Raw genomic sequence first — 18,886 nt, forward strand, 5'->3', positions numbered from 1 at the left:
GAGCTACAGTCTCGAGAGAGAGACAAAACTTCTGAGTCTCTTTTTTGGTGTCCCTAGCCTTGATAGCCAAGGGTGGTGGACTTCTAGGGCAATGGCTCTTGGAAGTTGCCCATCTCAGTCAAGCCACCTCCCTCCTTGCTCAGAGCTTAGTGTGAAGTTTTTGAGGGAAAATTTGCCTAGCAGTATATTCCCAGTCACGTGTGTGATGACAGGGATGCAACTTGACAAGCCACTGAAACAGTAGTATCTTGCCTACCCGAGATGGAGAGCCAGTCTGGACACAGTTAAATGTCTGTTTAAATGTTAATGGAGGCTGTGAAATAATAATGGACCTTAAAAAGTGGGGGGGGGGGGGGGGCAGGGGTTCAAGTTAGTTGTAAAGTTATATGTATTTTTAAAGGATTAGGCAAAGTAAGATCAAGTGCTAAGACATTTGACTATAAGATGCTTTATTGAATTGAATAAGGGAATTGGTACTACAATGGCTGAAATTTCTTTTTTGCTGCTTGTGTCTTCCATTTGTATGAATAATGAAGAGGGACTGTACCTAGAAAGCAAGCAGCTGAGTTTGATTTATGCTTGGTGCTTCTCCCATCACCACTGACCCATATTACTTTCATTGCCTCCACTCATTCACCCACTTAAACAGATGGCATATTGTAACACCGTTCAGAATTTTTAGCAAGTTTTCGCAGCTGTACACTGTTCATTTATTTTCAAGTGAGCTACACTCCAACTGAGTATTCATGCGCTGCTAATCCCAGCTGTGGCAAGAGCTTTGAGAGAAATGGTCTCTGGCTCCCTGAGTCTGTAACTTATTCAAAGATACCATCTTCTCTGTACCAAGACCTGGCCAAGGCACATATTTAACTCTAAGCAGAAAGAAATTCACATTTCATAGTATTGGCCATATTCAAAACAATGTTCCAGCTATAGCTCTCAGCCTGCAGTTGAGGCCACGTACTTTTCTCTCTGGGGTGTTACAGCATTGTTCATGCTCTCTCTTGGGGCTTTTGATTTGCAGATGCTAATGCTGGAGACCGTGGACAGACCAATAACGCCGCTTCCGCATCAGCTTCCAACTCCACCTGAACAGTCCCGAGCAGCCAGCTGCACAGGAAAAACCACCAGTTACTTGAGTGTCACTCAGCAACACTGGTCACATTTGGAAAGAAAATTAAAAAGAGAAAAAAAACCTGTTCATTTTAGTGTTCAGTTTTTTTATTATTATTGTTGTTCTTATTTAACCTTGTAAAATATCTATAAATACAAACCAATTTCATTGTATTCTCACTTTGAGCGAGACCCAGGGGTTGGGAGGGGTCGTGGGGAGGGGAAAGCGGAGCACTAGAACACACAGTCTCTCTCCCACGACAATCTTTTTTTTTAACAAAAGTCTGCTGTTGTATACTTTAAAAACAGGACTCCTGCCTCATGCCCCTTCCACAAAAGAAGAAAACTTTGTTCTATGTGGAAGTTTTTTTGAACTTTGTTTTCGTTTGAAGTCAAGTGTAAGAGTTGGGTATAGTGCACAGCTTGAAATTGGTTGGGAGCTTGGCAGGTGTAACTCAATGGGGACTTAAATGTCACTTGTAAAATTAATCCATATCCTCGGGTACTTGAAGACATGCCTTTGGCATGTTGATGGCAGGTGTGGCAGACAAAAAAGGAAATGTGTGTCATTTGTAACCCGGGAGGTCAATAAAGTTTGAATCTATAAGGGGGAAAATTCTTAATTGATTTGTTAAGGTTTTATTTTGCTCTTAATCAGTGCTAGTGGTGAAGAAACTTACGTAGGAAGCTGTCAAAGGAGGAGCATGTGTGCTCTGTGTGTGGATCTTTGTTTGCCTGACCAAAGGTTCTCTATAAATCTTAGTACAGTTTTAATCTAGTGACCTAGGAGGAGACTAAAAAGGGTGCTGAGCTGGCCCCTCTGACTGCAGAGGTCAAAAGCTGACGAACCTGGAGGAAGGGGACAGGCCAGGGGCAGGTCTCACCACTGTGGATGAATTTGTCCAGATATTTTCTAAAGTTGTTTCCCTTGGAAAGATACACTTGAGAGGACATCATAGTTAAATAATGTGAACTACAACAGTCTACTGGTTTATTTTTCATATTTTTAATTGCAAAATGAGCTTGCAGAAAGTGCCACATTCTGCATATAGTTCTGATTTTAAATCCAAATCTAGAATCTGTATTTAATTTCAGCCTTTTTAACCTCATGCTTTTTAAATTTTATTTATTGATGCATGTGAGATAGACCATTATGATTTTAGATGGTAGGAATATTAAAAACTACACATCAAAATGATATAAACAGTCACTTGTACCTGCTGACTTTATAGGAAAGCTGATTATATAAATGTGTGTATATATGTTATATACATAGATTCAATACTGCTTTTTGTTTTGGGTTTTTTGTTTGTTTGTTTGTTTGTTATTGTCCACAGTATCAAAGTTGACTGGTTGAAGCATGAGAAGAATGTTTCCCCCCAAACCCAGTTAAGAATTTTTGTTTCTGTTTTTCTTTGTATAATCAGTGAACAGTGTAAGAATCAGTCTCTGTTTTTGAAGAAAAAGCAATATTCCTTGGAAAGCAAGGAGAATTGAAGGATTATGTTGGCAGTGAGGAAATAGATTTTCACAACTAGTTTGGTTTATATGTTTAAGGTTGACATCTATGCGGGCCTTATATACTCTAAAATGAACCTTAGTCACCTTGGTGCTTATGGGCCATTACTTGACCTAATGAATCTTTAAGGCACAATCAGTTGTACTTTACATTTAAAGATTACTTGAGTGATGGCTGCCTTTCCCGCCTACCTTCCTTCATTCCCCATACACCTTCCAAGGTTAGCTGATAACTGTAGGGCTGCAGAGCTGAGCCCCAGATTGTGTGTAACCTCCCTTCACCCTCCTTGTTGCCACCTTAGGACATGTTAGAGGTCTTGCCCTCCAGGTGATTTGGAAGTGGAGTGTCTTGGCAGCCCTCATGCAGGTCCCGGCACCCTGTCCTGCTTCTTAACAAAGTGTGTGTGACTCTCCAAGAGAGTCGTACTGCCTGCTGACATGAACCAGTACCCAGAAAGACAACGGTGAGCCATCTTAGTTTTCACTCACTGTCTAGCTAAGCTCTTAAGCCACAGAAGCGTTTCTCAAACCTCTGGTTATATCAGAGTTCGTGAGAAAGGAAACACACTCAGTCAAACCAAATCAAATTGAATTTTACTTTGCATAATGAGCTTCCGAGAGCAAATTAAGATTTGAAAGAAGTCTGAATCAAAGTATTTGGCAGCATAATTCCTAAAGGGAATGGCTTTGATAGACCATTTTCAGAAAAGATTTATAAAGAAGCTGGACGGCAGGTCTGTGACACAGGAATGGACCTACTTTCAGACCAAACTGCCCAGCCAAACATTTGGACACAGACACTACTCTGGACTTGGTATACTTGCTAGAGTCCATAAAAATCTGTGCTTGTTTTAAGAAACACTTTCCCCCCACAAATGGGGTAAGAGAAGAAGAGAGAAAAGTCAAATGCTTTTCTCTTATTTTATTGTGTGTGTGTGTGTGTGAGGGCTGAGGTGCATGATTTTTCTTTCTCAAGGATCATGGCGGGATCACAGAACTCTTTTATACAAGTGAGATCCAGGTCTCTGAATATCTTTTTGTAAATAATAATAATAATAATAATAAAAGCTCCTCACCAAATTCAAGCTTGTACATTATATTTTCTTTCAATGTTTTTAAATTTAAGTTTTATTGTTTTGTATGTAAATATGTGGACCCAGGAACTGTTATTAATGAGCAAAAAGTTACTGTTCAGGGCAGTGATTCTGTTTAATAATCAGACAAATTGTAGACGAGCTTTTTAAAGCCATATAGTTTTAACTCTGTACAGTAGGTACCGGCCTGTATTATTGTAACAATAACTCTAGCAATGTATAGTGTATCTATATAGTTTGGAGTGCCTTCGCTTCCATGTGTTTGTTTTTTTTTGTTTTTCATTTTGGAAGTTTTAATTGGTTTCTTTATCCATGTCTCCCTGTCCTGCCCCTTTCCCTTTGAAATAATAGCTCACTCATAACACAGTATCTTTGCCCCTTCCACAGTTAATTTCAGTGATACCATGCTCAGGAGTGGAAAGAGGAAACCATGTTCATAATCTGATTTCATTTAAGCCCTGCCTTTGATTTGGTTCTGAACATCTGTTTCCTCCTCAGTTGCAGTGACCAGTTTCATTTCACTCGGTCCATCCAGGGATTTAGTGTAGTGCCAGGGAGCCCTAGAGCTGGAGGATATTGAATAGATTAGATTTTGCTCGTCTCTGTCCCCAAGCCCTAACCATGGGTCTTACAAACAGCAGATTCCGGGAGACTTCCACCCTCTCTCTCTCTCCTTGTCTACTTCCCTCCCAAATGAGAGAAAGAAATAGAGAGAGAATTAGATTTATAAATCAAAGTTTCTTAATGTATCAGTTTTGATACATGAGTTGTCTAAAATGCTCTGGTGCAATTACTAGTGGCTGCTGCACGATTGCCGCTCGCGTGATGAGGAACTTTCCTCCCCCCCACCACCACCTCTACCCCTGTTTAATGAAATGTCATTTTAATTTATCTTTGAAAAAAATCAGTTTAATTCCTACTGTGTGCACATCATGAAGGCCTTTTTTGAAAGAAAAAAAAAATCAAATTTGTTTTGCCTCCAAGTACTCCATATGTCTTGAGTAGAAGAAAAAAACAAACTTTACCAAACCAAAGGTTGCTATTTTTGAAATATCACGTGTTCATTCCAGCAAGGCAGAAGACTGCACCTTCTTTCCAGCAACATGCTGTGTCCTTTTTTTTTAAGTCCTCTTAATTTTTAGACACGTATTTTTGATTTGTGTTTTAACAAAGCCTGCCTAACCAGTCATCTTGTCTGCACCAATGCAAAGGTTTCTGAGAGGACTATTGTATTCTCTATCCCTGTGGATATAAAGACACTGGCATTTCGTTTCTTTTTCCCTTTCCTTTTTAAGGGATTTAACTTTGGAATCTTCCAAAGGAAGTTTGGCCAATGCCAGATTCCCAGAAGTTTGGGGATTTTTCTTTGTTTTAAACCAAAATTGTATCTGATTCTTCTTGTTCATGTTAGTGATCATCTAATCACAGAGTCGAAAACTTTCTCCCCTATACAGAAAAATAAACTAAGCATGCTTTATAATAAAATCTGTCTTTTCTGATAGAAACCTGAGCCACTGAAAATAAGAGAAACAACTAGAAGCAGAGTAGAGTCCCAGATTAAGTAAGGTCTATGTTTGAGAGGCTTTGAAAGTAATCCCTGGGGTTTGGATTATTTTCACAAGGGTTATGACATTTTATTCAAGTTTGTTGCTCCGTTTTGCACCTCTGCAATAAAAGCAAAATGACAACCAGTACATAAGGGGTTAGCTTGACAAAGTAGACTTCCTTGTGTTAATTTTTTAAGTTTTTTTTCTTACTATATCTGTCTACAGGCAGATACAGATAGATGTATGAAAATGTGCTTGCCTGTAAAATTTGCATTCATAAATGTGTTGCCGATGGATCACTTGGGCCTGTACACATACCAATTAGCGTGACCACTTCCATCTTAAAATCAAATCTAAAAAACAAAATTTATTATATATATATATATATAAAGGACTGTGGGTTGTATACAAACTATTGCAAACACTTGTGCAAATCTGTCTTGATATAAAGAAAAAGCAAAATCTGTATAACATTATTACTACTTGAATGCCTCTGTGACTGATTTTTTTTTCATTTTAAATATAAACTTTTTTGTGAAAAGTATGCTCAATGTTTTTTTTCCCTTTCCCCATTCCCTTGTAAATACATTTCGTTCTATGTGACTTGGTTTGGAAATAGTTAACTGGTACTGTAATTTGCATTAAATAAAAAGTAGGTTAGCCTGGAAATGAAATTAAAATTCACAAGTGTGTGGTCTTTATTTCAGTACCCAACCTTCTTTTCTTCACCCTACCTATTCTGCCACTGCAATATGTAGTCACATCACCACTTTGTTCCTCCAATTAGAGAAACATGAATCTTTCTTATAAAAATCAAGATGTGAACACTAGTTCTTTCAAATGATCTTATTCCATTGTATAGCCCCAACAGGTGCAGCTTCCATCTTGGAAACCTTTGGCTTTGATGTAGAGGAAGCTTTGCAGACACTGCTTTGAAAAGAAAGAATACATCCCTGAAAGGGACAAATTTTTAAAATGTGTATAAGCTGCTGTCTGATTACTGTATTCATGGTTTGGTGTAGCTGTATTTTCTTTTAACTTTCATCCCATTAGTAATGGTCTTTGGGAGTATCTGTGAATTATATGAACACCACAAACAGTGGGGCTGTACCTCCCAGGTAACCAACACATGTTGTGTTTGAGTCTGCTCATTTCCAATACTGGATGATGTATGTAAACATGTTATGTCTCTTAGTGCAAAAAGAAACATCATTTTTTTTTTTTAGGGCTGGCTCACTCTGTCAGGCCTAATCTAAAGGCTAGATATAAAGTCATGTGACTGCTGCTTCAATAAAAACAAATTTATATTGGATAAAGTCTGGTCCTCTTTATTTACTTATTGTGGTGGTGGGCTTAGCTAATATTTGTAAAATAGTTTAACATGTTTACAAGTTGCGGGGGTTTGGGGGGAGGGATGGGGATCAGCGCAAATATGCAAGATGTCACTTGTGGGATGGGTCTCCTGATGGCATTGAAGTGCATTTGTTTGGGATATACTATTATTTCCTGACATATTTGAATTGGGATTGAGCAAGATATCTTTTTAACTTAAAAACTCCTGAAAGACTGCATCGTTAATTTTTAAGGTCTTCCAAAATGTGATGAACCAGTCCTTTGGGATCATGTCTCAGGAGATGCTGGATGCCAGTTGAGAAGGTGCTCTAGAAGTGTAGTTAGGAAAGGGAGCACTCAGGTTGCAGCTCCCCTTCATGGAAAAGTCTGTGAAAGGAAGTGAGCAAAAGTGATGGGGCGGTCACCCCTCTCTCAGGTGCAAAAATATTTCACCCACCCACTGGCACCTTCAGGTCTAGGAGAGCTGCAGTTAAGGGGAAAACTAAAACAGTTGTAGAAGATGGCACGATGAGGCCCACAAGTTGTCAGAAGCTGGGAAGGGATGGTCCATTTAATGTATGTTTCTCTTTACATCCTCTTTTCTCCAGAAAGGAGAGGACACCCTGGGCCTTCCCAAAAGAGTTGTTGATGTCAAGGATTTAACTGGATCCTTAGAGTCCAGGCCACGTAGAGATTGGTGGCAGAGGGCTCTAACAGGGAAGCCAGAAGGTAAGCAGTAACTTATTTAGAAGGGCTTTTCTCCTGAGCTTTGGAGACTGACTCCATCCTCACCTGACTGAAGCAAGACCTAGAAAAAGAATGGGGGCCACAGGGATGCCAAGAAACTGACATTTAATTCAACTGCTCAAGGGCTCAGGGAAGGGAGTATAGGGAGATTCAAATGTTTTGAGAGTAGGAAAGTTGAATCTGCCTCCTAGCCCTGTAAACTGGAGATGCACAAAGCTGCTGAAAGGAAGTATCCAGTGTGAGCTATTCTGTGCATCTAACATTGTATCTTAACTGTGCTTGGACTGCACTTAGTTTTTATAATATATGTAATTCATATGTACATATCAATTCAATGTTTGTGAAACTGCCCAGGTGTTTTTAAAATCAATACTGGGAGATGGGAGTTTACTCTACATCCCACCTTAATCTCACCTTGCTCTCACCTTATCGTAGTCTACATTTAACAACCATTTCAGGCTCTTGAGTGAATAGCACACGCAAAATGTTTCAATGGGGAAGATGAGATGTATATATGAATACAGTTAAATGACATTTATATTTCCAAATGAGTATAATTAGACACAATTACTGGGGGCAAAATCTGCATTCATTGTGTTTGGAAAGAGGAGCTCCTTTCCCCTCAGTTTCTTTTCTAAAATGAGTGCGTTCTATGTCCCCTTGATGCAGAAGAGGCTGGAGGGATGGCAGAGAATATGTTTGTTTGCTTTGATTTATAGTCTCAATGATTGTTCTCCAAGTCTGGCCTTCCTGTAAAATGGTAAAAGCTAAGCCAGTATCTGTTTCTTAAAATTTAGTTAACTTGTAGCTTCATTTGCATCAAAATATTAACCATTTTAAATTAATTACTACATTTCAAATCATTTATTTAAATTTTTTTTTTTTTTTTTTTTTTTTTTTTTTTTTTTTTTTTGCGGTACGCGGGCCTCTTACTGTTGTGGCCTCTCCCGTTGCAGAGCACAGGCTCCGGACGCGCAGGCTCAGCGGCCATGGCTCACGGGACCAGCCGCTCCGAGGCATGTGGGACCCTCCCGGACTGGGGCACGAACCCGCGTCCCCTGCATCGGCAGGCGGACTCCCAACCACTGCGCCACCAGGGAAGCCCTTAAATTTTTATATAGAATAATATGAGCAAACCAAGTTAAATAATGCATTTTTTAAAATAAATATATTTTATTTATTTATTTTTGGTTCTGTTGGGTCTTCGTTGCTGCGCGCGGGCTTTCTCTAGTTGCGGCAAGCGGGGGCTACTCTTTGTTGCGGTGCACGGGCTTCTCATTGCGGGGGCTTCTCTTGTCGCGGAGCACAGGCTCTAGGCGCGCAGGCATCAGTAGTTGCAGCACGGGCTCAGTAATTGTGGCACACAGGCTTAGTCACTCCACGGCATGTGGGATCTTCCAGGACCAGGGCTTGAACCCGTGTCCCCTGCATTGGCAGGCGGATTCTTAACCACTGTGCCATCAGGGAAGCTCAAATAATGCATTTTTATGTTCTCACACCAATAGTCTTCAGATATGTAAAGGGCAATAGTAAAATATTAAAAATTTAGAAATATATACAAATATATAATATCTCTATTTCACCACCCCCACATGTCTTTTTTCCCCCAGAAAGGAAGGGCCTCAGGAGCCACCCAGCCCCAGGTCCGTTGTGAAGCAGACCTGCACCAAGTCACACACATGTATAACCCCTTCAAGGTCAGGCTCCATGTCAGTCAGCATGTATTCCCCACAGCAGGTTGCACATTGTTGGTGCTTAATGATGTGTTTTAATGGATGCAGAGCCACAGAATGAGGTGCCGAGAAGGAGGGAAGAATAAACACAGAGACAGGTAATGACAAGCTTGTAACATTTGGTTCAGGCCTTCTGACCTCTCTCTAAAAAACTCCCTCAGACGCTAATGCACCTGCTGGTGGACACAGGCCTGAAACCCACGGAGCAGCTCAGGACAGGAGGCTGTGGGTTGGGAACGGCTGGCAAGTGGAAGACAGGGGTAGCAGACGTAGCAGTGAAAATACCCAAGAAGCTAATGAACTTGGGTGTGGGCATAGACCCTCAGATGCCCCAGCCCCAGGCACCATATCCCCTATCCCCTCTCCCACCATGATACTAGATCCCCAGACCCAGGGCCTTTTCTAAGGGGAGGGTGCCCTTGCCTCTCGATGGGCCTGACCGAGGGGCCAGCATACTCTTCATGTAAGGCTCTAGGGCTTGGCTCTCCCCAGGATGAGCTGGGGGCTGAGGAATGCTAGCCCGCCATCCTCACGGCTATCTTTGTGAGTTCCCTGGAGAGGCAGGACCTGCCCGGCATTGTCAGTATCTGTCTGTGTAGCCCCAGGAGTGGTGGCTCTGGTTCCCAGGGCTCTGGCTCTGACTGCCGTGGGGCGGCCGCTCAGCCATTTGTGATGCTGAACAACTTCTGCGTGAGTACGGTAGCGAAGGGGTGAATGTCCTGGATGCGCAGCAGCCGCTGGGTGTGCTGGACATTGATGCTGCGGAGCTTGGTGAGCGTAGGAATGATCTTCAGGAACAGGAAACTGCCGGCCAGTCAGGAGAACCATTGGGGGGTGTGGCCCGCCCTGCCCTCCCCCACCGACACTGGGGACCCTCTGAAATTGAACATGTTTGAGGGTTTTCATCTCATCTCACAGGTCAGCCAAGAGACAAGGCTTGGCTGAATCCCTTAAGCTTCCCTTTCAGCCTGCAGAGGAGGGAGCAGGACAGCCTGGGGCCCTGGAGGTGTGGACCCACCCTTCCCACTCGCACCTCCTCCTCTGGGCTTGAGTCCCTGTACACAGGGACGTCTGTGGGAAAACCAGGCATTGCAGGCATCACGTGAATAGGTCATTCCGGGGGGACATCACTGCCGTGGCTAATGGACGGGGGTCAGGATCGGGTGGAGTAGTTGTGGAGGCACGGACCGCAGGCAGCAGTCCCTCCCCGGATCTAGCCTGGGATCTGGTGTCTGAGACACACCTCGTGCCTCAGTTTCCCCATGATGCCTCCTGGCTCCGTACAGGGGAGGGCTGAGCAAAGCAAAACATGGCCACCCCCAGCATCCCAGGAGGCCAAGCTCAAAAGCCAGCTGCAGCAGGCCAAGTAAGGACTTGAGGTTTTATGTTCACACTAGCACACCCAGCGCTGGCCTTCCCCTGTCCAGCCCAGGGCCACGGCACCAGGTCACAGGACTGCTGAGGCCCAGTGAAGGGGTGGCAGCCTCTATCTGGTCAAGACCTGAGCAGCCTTCCTCCTTCGGGTTGTGACCAGAACTAACTAAGGAGTCTCCTACCCCCTTATCTGTTGCTTGTCCTGGGAGGTGGTTAGGTAGTTAGTGCTCAAGGGTGTGGGCTGTAGACTTGGCCCGCAAAGATCCATCTCCAGATACCCCACCTGCCGGGGGTGGGACCCGGCTCAGTCGCCCGGAGCCCCCAGTCCTTTACAGGATATGATGGCACCCACTGCATGGGGCTGTTTTCAAGATGAAAGGTGATATGCATGTAAAACTGGCACCAGAGCTGGCTCTTCTCAATAAACAGTAGCTGTTCTAGGTCGACTGGGCAGGAGGCCTCAGTGGAGGTCACAAAGCAGGGTCCCAAAGCCCTGGTAATTAGAGGCTTCCCCAGGAGCAGCTGTGGTCTGTGCTCCCAGAGAGACCCAGAACAGTCGGGGGCCTGGGGGCAGGGCTCACACCCCCTCACACCCTCCCTGCTTGCTGCTCGCTGGTGGGCGGGCCAGGGCTGGTTGCACTCAATGTAGGCCTTCAGGGTAATGGCGAACTGCTCCTGCAGCTGGTCCAGCAAGCGGCACTGCCCCACACCTGGGCGGTCTGGTGGGGAGGAGAAGGTGGTACGGTCCCCGCAAGGCCATGGGGGCTGAGACAAGCTTGGTCCATCCCAGAGGGGACAAATTGCCAACCACCTTCCAGAGCCAGGAATTCCCAGGCAAGGAAGTGAGGGGGGAGCTAAGAGGGCTTTGCATCACCCCTCTGACCCTAGGAGAAAACAGCCAGAGTCCCTATCCTGGCTGAGCAGTGAGTGGAGGGCAAGGCCATCCGTTGGGATCTTCCCTGGGGAAGGCAAAGGAGGGGCTGCTGCCTCCCTCAGCTGACGCTGATGGGGTGTGAGCAATCCTGGAGAGGTGGGGGAGGGGCACGGGGAAGCCAGATAGGACAGGTGGGGTTATCACCTGGAGAGAAAAGGGAGCTGGCCTGCATCAGCACATACTCCTCCTGATGCAGCTGCGGCTTCTCCAGCATGTTGTGGAATTTCAATACAGGCTCCAGTAGAAGCTGCTGGAAGCCACCTGTGGGTGGGTGCAGGCTGGAGGGGTAAACGTCTCAGGAAGCTGACCCAAGACCCAGACTCCCCTCACCAAGGTCTTTTTCCCCATTTGCCCAATCTTATGCCCTGCAATCCCAGGACGCATGTAACCTGGCGTGGCTCCTCTCCTCCCTCCACGGCTGTTTCCCACCCTCTGCCAGGGCAGACAGGCATCTCTCGGGCACCTGCAGGGTTTCCAAGCAGTAGGACAGCTGACTACACTCCCAGGTCCTGGTCTCTGCATTGAACACCGTGTTGAATCTCAGCTGGCACAGCTCAAAGGTGGCCCCCTTCAGCAGGGAGATCTGGTCCTTGATGAGCAGGTCCCTGGCAGCGAGGATAAGGAGGAGATGCCGCTTCCTAGGAAACTGCCACAGGCCAGCACCCCCTCCCATAATCCAGAATCAGGGTGGGAGGGTGGTGTAGAGGAGAGGGAGGATGGGCTCCTACCCCTGCAGATTATTGCAGTTGCCTTCAAACTGCCTCCCATCTCTCCCTGTCCCAATCCAGCAAGCAGATTCCTCTTCCCTGCCATCTTCCTCTGGTCTCCTGCTACCTTCAGGGACTCTCCACTGCTGATGTACCTTGGTGTCCAGGCCCTTACAGCCTAGCCCCATCTCCTCCAGCTCCCTGCACAGCCACTGACCCCCCCAGCCGATGCCTTGGCTCCTGGTCCCTGGCCTCCTGCTTTCTGCCTCGGTTTCCCCACTTGGAATGAGTACCCCTATAGCTTCACTTAAGTAGACTCTGCTAGTCCTTTGGGCCAAGCTGTCCTTGTGCCTCCTAGAGGTCTTTCCAGACTGCAGTCCTTTTGCAAGTGCCGGTCCTCCAGCATGAGTTCCAGGCAGCAGGGCTATTTGCTTCCTGCCGTCTGTTTTGGATTTGCTGTTTCTTCTGTTTCTCTCCAGGCAGCCTGGATGCCCTGAGCTCCACCCGCAGGCCCAGCCACAGTGGATGCCTCTAGTATTCATGGTTAGACTGACACCCCTCCCAACCTGAGAGGGGCCCCCATCTCCCCACTGATGGAGGCATTCCAACTGAAAACCCAGGAGGGAGCTCTTCAGGAGGACCTTTGCCTGGCTTTGGTCTCCTCGGGAGTTCAGTCCCTTCTTTTAGATCCACAGCGTTGAGCCACAAATGCCGTGAACTTGATCTTTTCCTTCCATGTGTCCTCGCTGCTGCCCTCACCCCCGGCCCCGCCCAGCTCCCCGCCCAGGACCTGGCAGGGGACCGGCTCTGGAGGCTGTACTCTGCTTCCAAAGCTGGCCCCTCTGATTAGCTGTGATCCCGTGCATGTGCCTTAACCTTGGTTTTCTATCTGTGGAATGAAGGTGAGAGCAACTCCTGCCTCCTGGGGTGGTTGTACCCCAAACTGGTTGTCACGAGAAATGAGTGGCCTCCCACTCTGGTGGTAGGGTCTGGGTCATGAGATGTTGGTGGGGATCTGCCAGGTCTATGCGTGGAAGGGGGCCTTTCTCCCTGCTCCCCTGACCTACTCTGCCACAATCTGAACCCCACTCCAGCCTGTGGCCACCGTCACCCCAGTAAACAAGTCCTACGCGTCACCCACAGGGCAACCTGTGGGCTCCTGGAAGAGAACCTGCCCTCTGCCTGCGGATGAAATCAGGGCTCCTCATGTGTGATTCAGCTCCACCTGCCCAGGCCTGGCAAGGCCAGTGGCTGGCCCCAGGGAAGACACGCCCAGTGCCATCTCCAGCCCTGACAGGCTCCATATTATGTGGCTGTGGTTACCACTACACCAGAAGGGTGTGGTTGCCCAGTGGTTGCTGCCCTCACGCCTAGCTCTGGGGCGTCCCGGCCCCTTGTCCTCCTTCTCAGCCTTCTCTAGGCAACAGACTGCCAGTGACCCAGCGTCTGTTCCTGGCCCTTTCCTTCTTCTCCCTCTGGACTTCCTTCCTTTTCCTTCCAACTCTTCCTTTGCTCTTGAACTGTCAACTTGTGATTTCTGCCCCTTTGTGGGGATATGGGGAGGGGGATTACTTTCTGAACGTCCACCATGTATGTGATGAATTCTCTTCCAGATATTTTCTTATTCCACACAACGGCCCTGCAAGGTAGGCATTATTAGCCCCTGTCTAGCAGATGAGGAGGTTGAGACACAGGTTAAAGGGCAGGCCGCAGTCACAAAGCGAATGAGCCATACAGACAGCGAGGGCTCCATTCCCCAGCAGGACCAGGTAGGTGCCCTGGGGGCAGAGGTAAAGGAGGGTCTTTTGGCACCAACGTCCCCCAAATTCAGAGAAATCTACCCCAGACCATTTGAACCTGTTGGCCATTTCCTGCTCCTTTCCACACCATCCACCCAGCCCCTGTGTCCTACCTGAAATAGGAGAATGACGTTGGCAAAGTTGATGATGCCTTTGAACATGTAGGTTGACACGTCAACCACGTGGGGCAATAGGGAAGAGATCTCTTTCCCACTATTGTCGGCTGGGAGCTTGTAGTTCCAGATGCTGCCGTCTTCCCCCTGCAGCAGCAGGGAGACCTTCACTGAACACGGATCTTCCCTGATCTTGCTCCACTTGGCAGCTTCTTCATTTGACTGAGTCTGCAGAGACTCCAAATCGTTTTGGCACTGCTAAGCACCTCTGGCAGCTGGGACGTGAGCCGGAAGGGGGGAGAGAAGAGAGGAGAGACAGCATATATTCTCCCAAACAGGTTCTGACACAGGCCCCAGACAGGCACACACAGCCACAGCTGCACCCTGAGTGGCTGCACAGTGGCTGGAGTGTACACCCCACCTCCACACACGGCACTTGTTCCTTCTTTTTGGTCTTCTCCTATCAGGTGGATCTGTTAATTCATGGTCCTTCACATGCCTGCCTGGTCAGGGGTGTGTCCCAAGCATCCCTGACCTTGCACTCAGGAATCTCAGAGAAAAGGATCTGGGAACTAAATATGGAAAGAAACAGACTTTGGAGGCCACTGGCTACCAGTTGTCTGAGCTGGACGGGTCACCGAGATACCTGTGGGCACAGGTGGAAGAGGGCACTGGGGTCAGACACGGCTACCATTGCTGAGATCACTAGAGTTTCTTGGTTCAGTAAAACCAGTTCACAAATGTCATGCCCCCTGCAGGCCCTGCCCCTGTCCTCATGAAGCCCTGAGCGCCAGCAACCCTGGGGCAACTCAGCTTTCCGTAACTCCATTTATGGCTCAGACTCAATTTCTACCTGCTGCGGAAGGAGAGAGCAGAGTTTCTGACCTGAGCATGAGTCAGAATCACCTGAGGGGTCTTGTCAAGGCACAGACTGCTGGGCCCCAACCTCAAAGTTTCTGACTCAGGAGATAGGGAATGATCTGAGATTTTGCCTTTCTTACAAGTTTCCAGATGCTGCTGCTGCTGCAAGTCCAGGGGCCACTCTTGGAGAACCGCTGGAAATGAGATTGGGGTTCTGAGGAGCTAGCGCAGGAGCTGAGCTGTCTCTAAAGCCTCATACCCGGAAATTCTTGAAATGCGTGAAGATGCTATCAGAGGTTTTCATCTGAGTGGTTATCAACTCCCTGATCATCATCTGCTGCTCTTCAGTCAGGCCCTTGGCTCCAGGGGGCTGAGTCCCGATCTGTTCTCTCTTCTTCCTCCTGATCAAGGCCCGCTTCTGCTCCACAGCCATGTCAGACATGATCACTGCAGGGATAGCCAGGAGCAGCCTCAGGTACCTGCAGGGGCTCGGGCAGCAGTAGGGGATGGGGACATGCTCGTGACAAGAAACCTGCCTTTTTCCAGACTCTCGAGGACTCTGGGCTCCTCTGGAGAAACACCTGGGGAAGGACGTGTGTGCTGCCTGTGACTGTGGGGTTCAAGACAACTTCGTGGAGCGATGGGAATTGCTCAGGCTTCTGGATCTTAAGGCACCGGCTTGCGTGACGGTTTTGCCACTTTCTAGTGGTGACCTTGACAGGCTCCCTAACCTCTCTTGCCTTCAGTTTCCTTCTTGGTAATCTGGAGTAACAGTGCTCACCTCACACTGCTGTTAGGATCAGACACTGCACAGGAAATGCCTAATACAGCTCCTGGTACATAATAGTTGTTCAATAAATGCACCTGATCATTCTTTTCTGGTGGATCAGATACCAACAAGACACTCAGAGTCCCCCAAGATCTCTGGGTCTCCAAGACCCCAGAGAGCTGGGATTACTGCTTAGCAAGAAATATCGACTCCAGCCACTTCCTATGTAGCCGGTAGCCTTAGGGTCTTCCATGGATTTCTGGGGCCCACTTGTGTGTGCAGAGCAAAGCTGTGGGGATCCTGGCAGGGAGGGGACGGCAGGGATTGTTGGTCTGCAGGAAAGCCTCTCTGCCCAAATGCCCAAGGAACTTGGCCCCTGAAAGGCTGCCCAAGGCCTCGGGTCCCTCTGTGATTGATGTAGAGAAATACGCTCTGGAAGCTTCCAGCCTTTTCCCCATGCACTTTATTTATTTATTTATTCATTCATTTATTTATTTTTTTGTGTGTGTGGTATGCGGGCCTCTCACTGCTGTGGCCTCTCCCGTTGCAGAGCACAGGGTCCGGACGCACAGGCTCAGAGGCCATGGCTCACGGGCCCAGCCGCTCCGCGGCATGTAGGATCTCCCCAGACCGGGGCACGAACCCGTGTCCCCTGCATTGGCAGGCGGATTCTCAACCACTGCGCCACCAGGGAAGCCCTCCCCATGTGCTTTAATCTCAGAGTCCCTGGGAGCACAGTTATACCAAAGCTGGACAGGGGAAATGAGAACCCCCCTGTCACTGGCGGCATACAGTTCCTCGGATGACCCCGGGTCTGGGCAGCTGGTGGAAGGCAGGAGGTCATAACACACCACGCGTCTCCAGCTTCCCGTCCCCAATTCACCGCCCCCAATTTGCCTTAAACAACTATGAAGGGAACAAAATGAATCACACAAGCGCAACAGAGGGGAGAAGCGGGCATGACCCTGGCCGGAGAGAACCTGGCCTCCCAGCACAGAGAACGGAGACGTGCTCCACCACTCCACCCCTCCACCGCTCCAGGAGACGCAGCTGGCCTCAGGCCGACGCCCGCCCCTCTGCGCACGCGCTCGCACACATCCCGCGGCCCGAGCCTGCTTGGGCTCACCTGCCTACGCCCGCATGCGCGGTCTGTGCTGTCTTTCCTGCAGCCGCTCTCCAGGAACTTGCGCAGGCGGCAGGCCTGGTACTGCCGCCGGGTCTTCCGGGTGATCTCGTAGGTGCCCTTCTGGAAAGGGCACCAGAGCCGGGCGTTGCGTTTCATGGCTGTGCTGCGAGAGGACAAAGAGCAAGAGGTAGGCCGCGTGGGGCACCCTGGCTCCCTGTACCCTCCCGACACGGACACTAGTCACACCCTCTGTGGGCCCTGCCTTTGCCTCTGAGTTGGGTTGGGGCCACAGGAGGGGTATAGGCTTTTCAGGCTTCTGTCGGTGGGTGCTGGGCTTCCCCAGGGGCCCCGGAGCCGGCTGGAGCAGGGGAGCGGGGGAGGAGACTGTCCTGCAACATTCATGCAGGAGGCAGGCACTGCTTCCAACAGGGCCTGCAACAGAGCTGCTTTCTGGGATGCTTCAGCGCCAGGCCAAGCCTTGGTCTTTCCCGCACCCTGCCCTCTTCCCCCTCAGCCCCAGACACCCCCAGGTTTCTGAGGAGGCGGCCTCTTCCTGGATTTCTCCTTCTTGGAAGAGGAAGCCAGGGGAAACCTGTCCCCAGGAGTATAAGAGACAAAAGAAGCTCCCTGCCTTCCCCAGCCCCCTGCCTTCCCCAGCCCCCATTCTAGACTGGGGGGCCAGGGGCAGCCAGAGGACCGGATAGGCCATGGGAAGCTTTCTACCTCACTGGACAAAGGCTTCCCCCTTGGAAAAGCAGATTCTCCTGATGGACCTAGGGGAACAGAGAGGTTCAGAGACCTGTAATAGTGGAGTGAGGGGGCACTGCACCCACACGTCCCGGCACAGCTGTGCCAGGAGGGAGACAAGGGGGTAGATGCCTTTTAGAGATCTTAACCTTCTTATGGCCTAAACTGTGTCCCAGTCCAGCTGAGTGTCTACCCATGCTGTGTGGGGCAGAACTCCCAGCAGAGCCCCGTCAACACACAGGAGCATGACAGAAGATAAAATGGTGGTTGGTTTAATTAGTTTGGGGGAGGTTTGTTACTTGGCAAGAGATCATGGAAAGAGACGGCCTGGAGCTCTGTTAGATGTCCATCTGGACTGGGGTCGATGGGGTGCCAGCCGACACCCCCAGTCTTGATCCTATTCCACTCTTACATCAGCCCTCCTTACAGAATGATGCCCTGTGGGCAGGAAAATGACAGTGACTAGGTGACTGGTATGTGCCAGCCAGATCTCTCTTTCATGTGAATTTAATAAGACCAGTTAGCTATGCAGTTTCAATTTAGTCCAGCTGTATTTACTCTGAGGTTTGCACCTGTTCCTCACTGCCTGGGAATGTGTGAAATCTAGCCAGCAGAGGGTGGAAATGATCACCTCTTAAATTCCATGAAAGTAAAATACTTCTTCAGTGAGGCCTTTGCAAAAATAATTAATTGTAAAATCCAGTATTTAGGCTGAATACCAAAGATGAGATAAATTCTCAGCAAAGAAGAGCCATCAATAAATGAATGAAAATTAATAAACAGTGTTTATATGTGACTGAGGCTTGCTGCCCTGAGTGCACACATCCTCACCCCCTCTCTGGGCGAGTGATTAGTTGACATTGCTTAGCTAGTAAGAGGTGGAGCCGGAATTTGAACCATGTCAGTCTGACTCCAAAACCTGTGTTCTTTTTTTTAAAAAAGTTAATTTATTTATTATTTGGCTGCATTGGGTCTTTGTTGCTGTGCAGGCTTTCTCTAGTTGGCAGCGAGCAGGGGCTACTCTTCATTGCAGTGCGCAGGCTTCTCATTGTGGTGGCTTCTCGTTGTTGAGTGCGGGCTCTAGGTGTGCGGGCTTTGGTAGTTGTGGCACGAGGGTTCAGCAGTTGTGGCTCGTGGGCTCTAGAGTGCAGGCTCAGTAGTTGTGGTGCACGGGCTTAGTTGCTCCACCGCATGTGGGATCTTCCCGGACCAGGGCTCGAACCCGTGTCCCCTGCATTGGCAGGCAGATTCTTAACTACTGCGCCACCAGGGAAGTCCCAAGACCTGTGTTCTTAATTCAACATTGTGCTGCATCCTTCACAAGATGTGTTTCTGAGTGGGTAAACCATTTATTAAACCTTCGTTTCTGTGC

General features: G+C 48.2%; 2 protein-coding genes across 3 annotated transcripts in view; one reads left to right on the forward strand and one right to left on the reverse strand.

The window, feature by feature from the left end:
* Window positions 1–1,201, forward strand: part of GSK3B (glycogen synthase kinase 3 beta) — a 206,149-nt gene extending 204,948 nt beyond the window's left edge. For both annotated transcript variants that reach the window (XM_059064749.2, XM_059064750.2), the window contains one exon: window positions 1,025–1,201. In XM_059064749.2, coding sequence (XP_058920732.1) covers window positions 1,025–1,092 — 68 coding nt within the window. In that variant the 3' untranslated portion in view covers window positions 1,093–1,201. The remainder of the gene's footprint in view (window positions 1–1,024) is intronic.
* Window positions 1,202–9,743: 8,542 nt separating this feature from the next.
* NR1I2 (nuclear receptor subfamily 1 group I member 2) lies at window positions 9,744–16,923 on the reverse strand. The gene is given in 9 exon segments (XM_067035354.1): window positions 9,744–9,888; window positions 11,072–11,177; window positions 11,537–11,670; window positions 11,860–11,997; window positions 14,012–14,022; window positions 14,024–14,253; window positions 14,256–14,286; window positions 15,132–15,319; window positions 16,797–16,923. Coding segments are annotated over 9 exon segments (1,110 nt in total).
* Between the last annotated feature and the right edge of the window lie 1,963 nt (window positions 16,924–18,886).

The sequence above is a fragment of the Kogia breviceps genome, chromosome 5 (genome assembly GCF_026419965.1).
Source record: "Kogia breviceps isolate mKogBre1 chromosome 5, mKogBre1 haplotype 1, whole genome shotgun sequence".
NCBI lineage: Eukaryota > Metazoa > Chordata > Mammalia > Artiodactyla > Physeteridae > Kogia > Kogia breviceps.